Raw genomic sequence first — 13,857 nt, 5'->3', positions numbered from 1 at the left:
TAATAAGTAGATTATTTTGAGAGAGCTGTCAAACAAAGGATTAAACCACACAGTTGATTGCGAGAATTTTGTTCCATTAATACATACCTTCGGGACAGGTAACCTATTCAAAAGCAGTGGATCACCAACATCTCAGAGTGATATTCAGTCACTTCACCAGCTGTATCCATCAACTGCTCTGCGTTGTGTAAATCAACCTCATAGTTGGTGGCGTACAATTGTACAGGCTTTGCATCAAGGGGCAGTGGTCGATCAAGTGATCTTATTAGTCGTTCAGATGTAAAAGAAACAGTTCCCTTTGAACACTCGTGTACCATGGTAATAAAGTCATTTTCTGACTGCCTCAGGGTTTTGGTCAATGTTACAATATGTGGAACAGCTTTAACAAATAACTGGGACTGAAATACATATAGACCATTGTCACCATAATGACGGTTTGGCACAGGTTTTAATTGGAAGAAATCGCCACTAAAAATGCATTGCACACCCCCCATAACTGTACTACTACTACGTATCTGCCGTAAGGACAGACTCCACTTGTTCAAACACCTTGACACTTAACATAGAAATTTCATCTATCACCAGGACATCCATGGATTTTATCTTCTGTTTACACTCCATATACAATGAGTCGTTTTCAATTTTAGATACAATTTCGTCACTTTCGAATCTACCATCACCCAGACAAAAAGTAGAATGAACAGTCCTTGCATCCACATCTTTAAGCAGCAATGCTGCAAGACCTGTAGTTGCCGTAACCACCACATTTTCCCCTCTCTTTCTTAATGTTCTAACAATATCCCTAATTTGAAATGTCTTCCCTGTTCCAGCTTGGCCTGTCAACAACAAACTGTGGCCATCAGTAGCCAACTGTAAGGCAGCCATTCTATGATTGACTGACAGAGAAGAGACATCATATACAAAATCTAGCCACACTGATAAATTGGTGGTCCCGCCCAACAAGTCTGCTCAAAGAGGCATCAAATACAAAATCTAACAACACTGATAAATGGTGGTCCCGCCCAACAGAACAACTCAAAGAGGCATCAAATACAAAATCTAGCCAAACTGATAAATGGTGGTCCAGCCCAACAGGTCTGATCAAAGAGACATCAAATACAAAATCTATCCACACTGATAAATTGGTGATCCCGCCCAACAGGTCTGCTCAAAGAGGCATCAAATACAAAATCTAGCCACACTGATAAATGGTGGTCCCGCCCATACAGGACTGCTCAGTTCCAACAACATTTTCTGTAAAAGAATGAAAAATTCAAAATAAAAAATGGTACAAAATTGTTGGTATCAATTTGCGTACCAAGTGCGGTCACCACACGGCAGACATGAACCACTGGCACACTGCAACATCATGGCGTTTATTAAGGCAGATCCGCACGTCATTAGGAAAGAAATGGGAGGTTCTTCAACGTTCAAACGAAAAACAAACTTCGATAAGAGGCCTTTAACGAATTCAACAAAACATAATTATACACAACCAAGCTTATTATACACACACAAACATCGCAACTTTTCCTAAAAAATACCGTCAAGGACACTATGTGCTCACATTCGGTTTGAATTGGTCCATTCGAGAAATATTTAAACCAGGAAAAACAAGAATGACAAGAGCAAATAAGTCTCCAACTTAGGTACTGGAGGTCATCTTTAGGAAAAAACATATTCAAAGCCTCATTACTGAGCGAAATACATCCGCGATATCTCATTAATATTCATGAAGTATATAAAAGCTAAGTGAAGACAAGATACAGTGTCATTCCTTGGCTAGGCACCGACAAGCGAGCATGGAAGCTGCAACTACAACCACTAGCACTACAAGAACTACAAGTACCGTGAGCGATGCAGGTGCTTCTTTCGTACAGGCGCATAGTCAGCCCGTTCCCAGTACAAGCCGTACCCAGGGTCCGCAAAAGACAACTCGTACAAGTACTCTTACCATGCAACCTGCAGGACCAGCAGTAGCTGCAGCTGCCTCAGCGAATGTTACAGTGACAGAGGATAAAGAAAAGCAGGTATGCATAGTTGTACATTTTCCGTTTTCTACAGGTGTAATATTTGCCATAGAATGCAGGTGTCATGTGTGTTTCATCACAGCCACAATGACCGTTTTACATGATTGTGTTCGAATTGGTTCGTGGCAGGGTGTGGTCCCATTTTCCTAGACAGGATAGTTTTATAGGTGATTTTGATATGTTAGGCCGGTTGGAAGTTCGTGTTTTTTGGACATTTATTTCTTATCCCTTCTTTTTAGTACACTGTTGTATTGGTTTTGAGGGAGGGGGTCGCAGTTCAACGTTCTTTTCTTGCTTGAATAGTCGGGTGAATAGCTTTTGTACGGCTTACCATGTGTGAATTTTGTGGGCCCTAGTGAGTAACTTTTTATGCCAAAATTTTTGTAGCGCCGTTAAAAAAAAAAAAAAAAAAAAAAAAAAAAAATGAAAGTGTCAATTTTTTGTGGGTGCACAGTTGATGGAAATGCCCATTTTTTGTGGGCACAGTGGATGAGAAGTAAGTGCCAATTTTTGTAGGCACAGTGGATGAAAAGTGAGTGACAATTTTTGTGGGCACAGTGGATGAAAGTAAGTGCCAATTTTTGTGAGCATAGTGTATGAAAAGTAAGTGCCAATTTTTGTGGGCACAGTGGATTAAAAATGTACGTGCCAATTTTTGTGGGTACAGTGGATGAAAAGTAAGTGCCAATTTTTGTGGGCACAGTGGATGAAAAGTAAGTGCCAATTTTTGGGGGCACAGTGGATGAAAAGTAAGTGCCAATTTTTGTGGGCATAGTGGATTAAAAATGTTCGTGCCAATTTTGTGGGTACAGTGGATGAAAAGTAAGTGCCAATTTTTGTGGGCACAGTGGATGAAAAGTAAGTGCCAATTTTTGTGGGCACAGTGGATGAAAGTAAGTGCCAATTTTTGTGAGCATAGTGTATGAAAAGTAAGTGTCAATTTTTGTGGGTGCACAGTGATGAAATGCCCATTTTTGTGGGCACAGTGGATGAGTAGTAAGTGCCAATTTTTGTAGGCACAGTGGATGAAAAGTGAGTGACAATTTTTGTGGGCACAGTGGATGAAAGTAAGTGCCAATTTTTGTGAGCATAGTGTATGAAAAGTAAGTGCCAATTTTTGTGGGCACAGTGGATTAAAAATGTACGTGCCAATTTTGTGGGTACAGTGGATGAAAAGTAAGTGCCAATTTTTGTGGGCACAGTGGATGAAAAGTAAGTGCCAATTTTGGGGGCACAGTGGATGAAAAGTAAGTGCCAATTTTTGTGGGCATAGTGGATTAAAAATGTTCGTGCCAATTTTTGTGGGTACAGTGGATGAAAAGTAAGTGCCAATTTTGTGGGCACAGTGGATGAAAAGTAAGTGCCAATTTTTGGGGGCACAGTGGATGAAAAGTAAGTGCCAATTTTCTGTGAGCATAGTGTATGAAAAGTAAGTGCCAATTTTTGTGGGCACAGTGGATTAAAAATTTACGTGGCAATTTTTGTGGGCACAGTGGATGAAAAGTAAGTGCCAATTTTTGTGGGCACAGTGGATGAAAAAGTGCCAATTTTTGGGGCACAGTGGATGAAAAGTATTAGTGCCAATTTTTGTGGGCATAGTGTATGAAAAGTAAGTGCCAATTTTTGTGGGCACAGTGGATGAAAAGTAAGTGCCAATTTTTGTGGGCATAGTGTATGAAAAGTAAGTGCCAACTTTTTGCGGGCACAGTACATGAAAAGTAAGTGCCAAATTTTGTGAAAAAAAAGGAACATAAAATATATATCGTTCTGTAACTGCGGTGGCTGGTGATTGCAGGATGTCGTAAATATTTGGACTTGCAATTGATGAACTATGGCGTATTTGTACTTTTTCAGATGCAATCAAAATTTAATGACTTAGTGACGAAAGTGGAAGAAATGGAGAAAGCTGTTGGCGGGGCTAACGTGGATGATGCTCTTCAAAAGTTGATGGAGATAGCCCATACACCATCCTCTTATACGTCACGGCTACAAATAACGAATGCACTTCGTACACTAGTGGATAGAGCTACTAGAGTAGCCCACCCTAAATTAGCACGGTTTAGGGCCGTGTTAGCGCAGTTTGAAGCAAATGATTTTGGATCCGATGCTGGCCGTTTAATAGTGTTATTACTTGGGAATAAAGAGGAGGAAGAAATTGCTGCCAAGGTTGCCAAGTTCGCCAATAGTAATGCTAGTAATTCCTTCGGTGCTCGTAGCTACTATCGTTTTCAACCATATAACCAGAGGGCAGGTTCTACTTTTAGACGTCCCAAAAGAGAGCTTAAATGTTATACATGTGGCAAGCCTGGCCACTTTGCTCGTGAGTGTAGAGAAAAACAAAATGAACATTGAGTTTCACAAGAGAATGTGTCATTGTGTATTGTGAGAATTTCCCTTGGCAGATGCCATTGTAAATAAATTAAAAAAAAAAAAAAAAAAAAAAAAAAAAAAAAAAAAAAAAAAAAAAAAATGTCAACTGTATACGCTTAGTGTGTTAGTGTCTCATTTAGACTTCCTTGACAGGGGGGCCTCACTTAGGCCCTTTGCTTTTTGCAACCTGCCATTCGCATGGTCCTGTCTTGGGGGGCCTTCTGTGGGATACGTGTTCTGCATAAGTATAATTTAGTCGTGCGTGTTTGTTGTTTCAGTTTGATGTACCAGAATGGGAGTTACAATATCCAGTTGATCCGACAGTGGTAAAACGTAATCACTATAATTGGGTGACCATAGAAGGCGCCCCTCGACGGGACAATGATGGTTGTAGTTTGCCGAGTGTACAGTCTGTTGCCTGTGGAGAGACCTTTGCTACCACTGACGACCTGGCGTTCAGAAACCCTCAGAATTTGTAGCTGGTGAGGTCCATAAACATATTGACAAGTGGAATGAACTTGTTCAAACAATTGAGGATAAGGAACAGATTATAGACTGGATTCGTCATCAGATCCGTATTTCTGAATATTTCGTTCACTTTAAAGGACAATTTAAAGGGGAAAAGTATGACCACTCATTGCCGCCGCAGAGAGTTTTTCGTAATAACGAGAACTGTAAAGAATATGGTGCTTTCATAGCAAAAACTATTAGTGATAGAATAATGTCAGGAGCAGTGTCAGTATGGGGTATTGTAGGTCAGGATCCACCTCCCTTGTTAGTCATGCCCATTACTGTAGAGCCTACCAAGCCAAGAATGTGCATAGACATGCGGTATCTCAACTTGTGGATTAGGGATATACCTTTCCAATTGGATACTTTGATTGAAGTTTCTCGATATTTAGAACGTAACGACTATCATTTTAAATGTGACGACAAGAGTGGGTACGACCATATTTTAGTTAATCAATGTGACAGAATGTATGTAGGTTTTCAATGGGCGGGAGTATGGTATATAAATAATACATTGCCTTTTGGTTGGAAACTGTCTGCGTATGTATACCATACATTGGGATATTGTGTTACCAATTTTGCGAGATTACTTGGGGTCCCCTGTATTCAATATATTGATGATAGGCATGGTGGGGGGTTAATACCACGGCAAGATCACATGGTTGCAGTTGATGCATGGAACCCACTTAAAAGAGCCCAAGCTGCGGCTTATATACTTTGTAAATTAGCAATAGAGTCGGGATATTTCGTAGCACTAGAGAAGAGTGTGTCGTATCCTACCACATCTCTCATAATGTTAGGCTTGACGGTGGATTCGGAGTCTCAATCCTTTTCTATCCCTGATGCAAAAAAAAGTAAATTCCTCACGTTGGTTGATCAGATTTTAGCAAGGCGGGCCGTTCCCTTACTCTCTATTCAAAAACTTATGGGAAAATGTATTTCTTTTGCCCTAGCTATACCATGCGCCCGACTATACATTCGGCAGATGGCTATAGCGTCTAGTAAGTTTTCACAACACGCAAAGAATCTTGTACCTGTCAGAGGCCTACTAAGGAAGAAATTGAGCAATGGAAGGAGATTATTGAGAAGTCGGGAAAATTCACTTGGGCTACGGAAAAACATGTGGGTGTAACAATCTTTACTGATTCAAGTAGCTTTCTGTGGGTGCTGTAACATATTTAGGTAATCAGAAAATAGAGGTGGGTGATATGTGGGAGGAGGAATGGAGGGGTATGCCTATAATTAGGAAAGAATCAGAGGCGATTTTCAGGGCATTAACTGCGATTAAACATTATATTCGTGACACGAGAGTAGATGCGTACGTGGATGCCTTGCCAGTCGTACAAGCGTGGCATAATGGTGTTCCAGGGGCCCGTGTACTTGGTCTTAATGAGATCTTAAAGAAGATATTTAATCTGTGCTTTGAGTGTAACGTGCGACTCACTATGACGCATGTTTCATCTCAGAACAATGAGGCTGATGCTCAATCGAGAGATACGTCGCTTACCAATGCGATGTTGTCAGATGACATGTGGAACAGGCTCGACAGAACCTTTGGTCCACATCACGTAGATGGTATGGCGAGCTACTCAAATAGGCGGTTGCTCCGCTATGTATCCCGGTTTTATCAGATGGGTTGTGAAGGAGTTAACTTCTTCCATCATAGTTTTAAGCCTAAAGAAAGGATATATGTATACCCGCCATTTATACTTGTGCCAGCGGTAATTAAGCACATTATTGAAAGTAAACTCAATGCTACAGTCTTAGTGCCTAGGTTTCGTTTTTTGAAATCATACTGGCCATTGATTAGACATGAAACCAGAAAAGTAACAAAATTCGCTAATAAAGGGGAAAGGAATGTTATTAAAGCGCCCTCACGGGGAGGATATGTTGACCACCCACTCCCATGTGATCTCTATGTAATCTCATTTGAGTATTCATAATACTGTACTACGATTTGTCGAACCTTCATATAAGGGATTATAGTGAACAGATTGAAACTTTACTTATAGCTGTCTGTATTGTGATAACCTTTGGTTGTGTAAATTTTATACTAGTACTGCAGGGATAATGTCACTGCATGTACTGGCAACTACTTCTGAGATGATATGTAATAAATGCTGAAAATGTTATAAAACATTCTTTCTTAATCTTTTGTGTGTTATTTTTTGTGAACAGATGTGCTGGATTTGTGGTGCTTTGAATTTACCTAACCTCAAGTTATGTGGCGTATGTCAATCAGCTATTCCGACACCAGTGCCCAAGGTTGATAATGATTCCATAAAGCTAGATGAGATTGATCAACGTATCTCTGATTTATTGGGCCAAAAATCTGCGTATGAAGTTCAGAAGGATCGCTTAATCCAGCAATTCGAACTGTTTTTGGCAAACTTACCAACATCGACGTCAGTACTATTAGCGGGTCCGCAAGATGTAGTTCGTTTTCTTGTTTTCAAAGACAAAGACGCGAGAACACAGGTCCATCGATTTGACTGCGAATACTTAGGTCGTTTTGGTCATATGCCATGTGACTGCCCAAGCACTTGAGAGTGGGTACAATTCGGAATATGGTTTCAAAGTTGTCAGCTTATTATGAAGCTATACGACAGTATCAATGTAAACACACACACAAATCCAGCAAATTCCATAATGGTACAACGTTATATAAAAAGGTATCAGAGGAGCAAGCTAAGGCGAATATTACGCCCAAACAACCCAAACCATTATTTTGGCCAAAATTAGATAAGGTTTTTAACCACATCTTAGATAAGATGGTAACAGCGCCATCAACGATACTCCTGTATATGTATGCGAGGGATCTTGCTTTTTTCAAAGATTTATTCTTCTCAGGTGACAGGGCGGGGGATCTTGGACAAGTTAAAACTCAGGAAGTGCTCCGTTTCCCAGATAATTCGGGCATGATCTTTAATCATACGTTTGGCAAGACTTTACGTGGAGCCGGAATGAATATGTTTGCAATTAAAAGATGTCAAAATATAAGGCTGTGTCCAATTAATACACTCGAGCAATATGTTCAGCTAGCGGAGACCCTTGGTTACTCATTGCGTACCGGTTTCCTTTTTAGACCAACAACCCCTGATGGCTATGTGGAAAATAAATCACTGTCTTCGCAGGTTGTCTATCAACGACTAAAGTTATACCTACAAGAACTAAACATTGATGAAGGGGAGACACCACATAGTATTAGAAGTGCCTGTGCCATCACCATGTCTCTAGCTGGGGCTAGTATTCAGCAAGTGATGGACCATGTTGGATGGCGAACAGAGAATATGGCTAACCATTACACTAAATTGCTGTCTGTGTCATCACCGGGAGCTACGGCAGAAAAGATTAGAGAAGTAACAGACTGCATCGTCGAAACTGATAATTACGAGGACATGGACCAGCTATCTGGGTTTACGGTCGCTTTTTAGCATTGCATAGAACACATTTAGGATAAAAACACTACACATCATTACACTCAGTTTCAACTGGAAGGATATATAAAATATAGAATACTGACAGAGGGGAATATAACCTATTTGAGTGTCACATGTATGGACAAGTTGTTTGGTGTGGAAAATAATTTAGTATTAGCCCTAGTGGTATAGGTTATATAAGGAAGTAAAATATAGTTTTTGATGAATTAACTGCACTCAAGGTTGTATGTATGATAATATATTTGGTATGTTTTGGGTGTGAGTATGGGGTGCGCTGGGAAGTGTGGTATAAAGTATAGGGTTGGGGATGAGTTGTGGGAGAGTGAAGGGAAAAGTTTTTTAAGATTTGGAGGATTTGGGTGGAATGTAAGTTAGTATTGGAATGTTATAACCGTGGCAAAGATGAAAACAATGAACATCCCGATCCCAATACTTAAACAATAGGATAATCCTTGAGCGGAGTGATGAGGCTTTAAATATTATATTATTCAAAGCCTCATTACTGAGCGAAATACATCCGCGATATCTCATTAATATTCATGAAGTATATAAAAGCTAAGTGAAGACAAGATACAGTGTCATTCCTTGGCTAGGCACCGAGGAAGAGGGCAAGAACTGCGAACAATTTAGGGGTATTGCTGATCAGGTAGAATGTATGTTCATGGCATAGGTGGGTCAAAATTTCCCACCCACCCACCCTCGCCTTGAATGTCTTAACCACTTCGCTTCTGGATTTCCACAATGAACATCCCGATCCCAATACTTAAACAATAGGATAATCCTTGAGCGGAGTGATGAGGCTTTAAATATTATATTATCAACTTCTATAGCAATGGGAGCAAATGTCAACAACAAAAAACAGAGAAGGCTTGATAAAAAGAAAAGGTGGGAGTGGGCAAAAAATGCACAAGGGATCTGGTAAAAAAGTAATGCTACATCATCAATCTTCTAGACCCTACCCCCTCCTGAATATCAAATGTTCTACCCCTTGGTATTATGTAAGACCAAATGACAGGAAGTACATTTACAACCTTGGAGATTTTTTAATTAATGCCATGAGTGTTATCATTCTAATGTAAACAGCACTTAAGGTAGTTAAAGATAGTGAAATGCCTTCCACTGTTGGCGGTGATTACAACATCTGGAATTATCCTGGATCCAAATTTCTCATCAGTTCTTGTATGTCTTACATAGAAAAGTTGCAAAAATTGGTCCAAAATGAAAAAAATCACCTCAGCTTTGTTTTCTGGATCAAATTTTCCGATAAATTGATACCAAATATGACAAAATTATGTTCACAGCCTTCAAAATTGTCTCACAACATATACTGGGTTGGTGTAGGTCATTTAAGGTCACAAACTGAGAAAATTACCAAAAATAACGAACTTTGGGGTTTCCCAACACTTTGAGCAGAAAATTTATCCAATAACATCTTTCGGGACTTTATACCAAATTACAAAGCTATCAAAACAAGGGACTTTATACCAAATTACAAAGCTATCAAACAAGTAATTTTGAGATAAAGTTTTCTTGACCAAAAATGACAATATTGTCTTAAAAATACAAATTTTTATATTCAGGACAATTTCCACATATCTAACTATTGTCATCTCTGTACGTCTGCGTACCAAATATGAAAGCTGTCTGTCCAGGGTTTTAAAAGGAAATACTGTCTAAGATTTTTTGACCAAAAATGACAAAATTGCTTAAAAATAGTAATTTTCCCAATTTTGTCATAATTTCAACAAATTAGAAGAGTAACACCCTTGTAAAGAGACAACCCAAATTTCAGAGCGATTGGGTTGGCGGTTTCAGAGAAGAAGAATTTTTACTGAAAATGAGAAAAATCACCAAAAAATTCAGCAAAAGTACAAAATTAAGGATATCTTCACAATATTCATAAAACTGTATAAGGTTCACCTAAGGTACTTGCACACAAATTTTCAAAGCAATCAAAAAAGCAGTTCTTGAGTTATTTATTCTTAACCATTTTCACATTATGTAAGCTCATTTGCATAATTTTGGCAATGCAGACTTCATTTGAACAAAATCCCATCTATAGCCCAGGATGCATCCACACACCAAATACCAAGCTGAAACGTGCAGCGGTTTGCGTGTTTTTGATGTTGACGGACATACTGTACGTACATACATACATACATACATACATACATACATACACACATACATACAGACGCCATCGACTTCAGCTTATACGATTAACTCACATTGGTATAACCAAATGTGAGCTAAAAAGGTATTAAAACAGCCAACCACACCGGATCTACGCACCAAAATGATCAGTCACAGTCACATGATCCAGACCGGCGTGTTTATCAATGGCAATCGTTAAATTTTTCTCATTTGTTGATTTGGTCGACAGAAAAGGGACATCAATACAGAATGGGGTCGCGCTAAGTGGTGATCCCGTCCTACAGGACTGCTCTGCCCCCCCCCCCAAATTTCTGTAAAAGAACGAAAATAACGAAAATTTCAAAATAAAAAATAGCAAAAAAAATGTTGGTATCAATTCGCGTTGTCCCTATTCTCTTTCACGGATATCCTTTTACACAAATGTCTACTCGATCGCTTTCAGTCCTCTAGGTTTTGCCTAAATCAGGAGATCGTTCAACTTCTGTGAGACTCTCCTCGGCCCGGTGGTATACCCTGACAAGTGATTGAGAAATTTATCACCCAATCTTCCCGCTGCTGTCTGCAGTCAACTCACTGTCGCGCACATCAAAAGATTCACATAAACGGTCAACAGTCTAAAATGTGACTCGACATACAATCATTAAACTGCATTTGATCTTTGGTAGCTGTATGTTATGATTTAGAACGTTCCTATCACGAAAATGTTTAAAGCAAAATGTACTAAGTGAAGTGCGGTCGCCACACATCACACGTGAATAACTCACAGCATCATGGTGTTTATACAAGGCAGGTCTGCACGTCGTCATTTGGATCATTACTGTTTTTCTTCGTGAAAACGAAAAAATCTTAGACAAGAGGCCTTAAATCACTCGACAACACATAATAATACACAACCAAGCCTATTAGACACAATAAATATTGTAAACATCGCAACTTACCCTCAAAAAGGTTTGTACAAACAGCAGACAACCACTCTCCGCAGCGAGTCGACACGCCAAAATGATCGGCCACGTGATCAGTATTTGTCAATGGAGAACACTGATCATTTCTAATTCTCCGTACACGCAAACGTAACAATTTAGTTTTGCGAAAAATCGGTAATTTTCTGCCCAGAAAAAAAGTTGCAGACTTCTCATGACAGAGATTATTTTTAAATGACCATCCACAACATATCATGCCCGAAAGTTAGAGACCCAGACAGCCATTATTGCTGAGTGGAGAAAACGGCCAAAAACTGGTTGCATAACCTCTCTTTGTATTTATGTACTTGATGGCTGCCGCAGTCGACAAACTGCAAGAGAGATGAGTAAACGTAATGAATGCGCATGCTCAAAAAGATTGCGTTCGCTCCCGACCACGGCCGAGCGAGCTCGAGAGACTCCGATCGCGCTGTCCATTTCCTCGTTCTATCAGCTGGCGGCGCTGTTCCAACTCTGCCAAGCTACAGCTACACTGCCCACTGCCTAGCCACCTTCATATGCAGTTCGTCTGCCACGTACCGTACGTCGGCCGACCGTGATTTCAACCGATTGTATTCAAAGTTGATACAAGGACATTGATGTATGTCATACATATGCATGTCAATTTGTTTTGTGATATGATCCAATATGGCCACCAGGCGGCCATTTTATTACGATTTTTTCATGTACAGAGCCATAACTCAGACATGTTTCAACTGATTTTATTCAAAGTTAGTAAAACGACATTGACCAATGTCATAGATATGCTCGTCAATTTGTTTTGTGATACAATCCAATATGGCTGCTAACGCTAACAGATAATCACCGGTACCATATTTCATAAAGTTTGATGCACTATTTACAACACTATAAGATCAACATCTGTATCAAATTTCATCAATTTTGACGTTGTATTTGTGGATATATCACTCTAATTGGGAAAGTTCATTACATATGCAATATTACAAATTAATTAAAATGACACTGATAAATGTCTTTTTCACTATTAAAGCAATGTGAGCCTGACATCTGTACAAAGTTTCATGAAATTTGATACAGTATTCCTTGACATATCAGCCTAATTACAAAACCATATAATAACAATACAATAATTGACATGATACTGCTACATAACGTGAAACAAATTGAGGAACATACATCTGAAATAGGTCAATGTCCTTGTACCAACTTTGAATGATTGTGGTGGAAATGTCTGAGTTAAGGCTCTGTACATAAGAAAATTGTAACAAAATCACCGCCATGCAGCAATATTTGATCTTACTTTTTAAAAAATCAACAGGTATATGTATGACATAAGTCAATGTCCATTTACCAACTTTGAATAAAATCGGTTGAGATATGTCTGAGTTATGGCTCTCTCTGTACATGAAAAAATCGTAATAAAATGGCTGCCTGGCGGCCATATTGGATCGTATCACAAAACAAATTAATGTGCATATGTATACATTAGTCTATCACCTTGCATAAACTTTGAATAAATTTGCCTAATACATGTCTGAGTTATGGCTCTCTGACATGAAAAAATTGTAAAAAAATGGCCACTGAGCGGCCATATTGGATTGTATGGCAAAACAAATCAATGTGCATATCTATGACATTGGTCAATGTCCTTGTATCAACTTTGAATAAAATCGGTTGAAACATGTCTGAGTTATGACTCTGCACATGAAAAAATCGTTGAAAACTGGTTGCATATAGGATAGTATGCAAAAATGTTTTGCAACATCCTGTTGATTATTTCCTAGTTGACTCATTTAATGAACTTAAGGATGGTGGCCTACATTGGTTTTATGTTTTCATCGTGGAACTCATTCTTGGCTATTGAGCACCATCTGTATCAAGTATTTTTAGTATACAATTTTTAGCTCACATTTGGTATACCAATGTGAGGTTATCGTATAAGCTGAATCAGTTCATTTGCATCCGATTTACATGTATGTACGTGTGCATGTATGTATGTATATGTATGTCCGTCCGTCCACATCAAAAACACCTTAACTGTAGCACCTACTGTCTTAGTATTTGGTGTACAGTTGCACCTAGGGATGGAGATGTGAATTTGTTCAAATGAACTTGTCAGTGTAAAAAATATACAATGAGAGGGGAAAAAAAGAAAAAACACTGCAAATTGCTAAAACTCTGTAACCGTTGGTTAGGTTGGGTTGAAACTTGGTGTGCAGTTTCCTTTAGGTATTCTAAATTAGTTCTTTAAAATTTGGATGAAATTTGCATGTTTCTACTTTTCAGGTAATTTTTCAGTTTTTAGTCAAAAAAGGTTTTTTCGCTGAAACCACTCATCTGATTGCTTTGAAAGTTAGTATACATGTTCCTCAGGATGACCTCCGTCAAGTTTACACAAATTGAATTGAAATT

At 39.0% G+C, this 13,857-nt stretch overlaps 1 protein-coding gene and 1 long non-coding RNA gene across 5 annotated transcripts in view; one reads left to right on the top strand and one right to left on the bottom strand.

The window, feature by feature from the left end:
* Positions 1–11,567, bottom strand: part of LOC139117361 (uncharacterized) — a 30,520-nt gene extending 18,953 nt beyond the window's left edge. For 3 of the 4 annotated variants that reach the window (XR_011548520.1, XR_011548537.1, XR_011548534.1), the window contains exons 1-2: positions 11,443–11,567; positions 88–1,254 (exon numbers count right to left, since the gene is read on the bottom strand). This is a non-coding gene — a long non-coding RNA (uncharacterized lncRNA). Of the gene's footprint in view, positions 1–87; positions 1,255–10,642; positions 11,056–11,442 lie in introns of those variants that run through there. The other variant, XR_011548527.1, reaches the window with a different exon arrangement.
* LOC139117298 (uncharacterized) lies at positions 1,683–4,456 on the top strand. The gene is made up of 2 exons (XM_070680324.1): positions 1,683–2,030; positions 3,885–4,456. The coding sequence occupies exons 1-2, from the start codon at positions 1,803–1,805 to the stop codon at positions 4,380–4,382; spliced, it is 726 nt and encodes a 241-aa protein (XP_070536425.1). The 5' UTR covers positions 1,683–1,802; the 3' UTR covers positions 4,383–4,456.
* Positions 11,568–13,857: the final 2,290 nt, after the last annotated feature.

This window comes from Ptychodera flava, chromosome 1 (genome assembly GCF_041260155.1).
Source record: "Ptychodera flava strain L36383 chromosome 1, AS_Pfla_20210202, whole genome shotgun sequence".
NCBI classification, from domain to species: Eukaryota; Metazoa; Hemichordata; class Enteropneusta; family Ptychoderidae; genus Ptychodera; species Ptychodera flava.
This window is presented reverse-complemented; position numbering and strand designations above follow the sequence as displayed.

Bases quoted from the DNA above. Each gene is read 5' to 3' on its own strand.
- LOC139117298 (XM_070680324.1), top strand. From the start codon at position 1,803: ATGGAAGCTGCAACTACAACCACTAGCACTACAAGAACTACAAGTACC. The intron at 2,031-3,884 runs GTATGCATAGTT...GTACTTTTTCAG, and splicing joins CAGAGGATAAAGAAAAGCAG to ATGCAATCAAAATTTAATGA.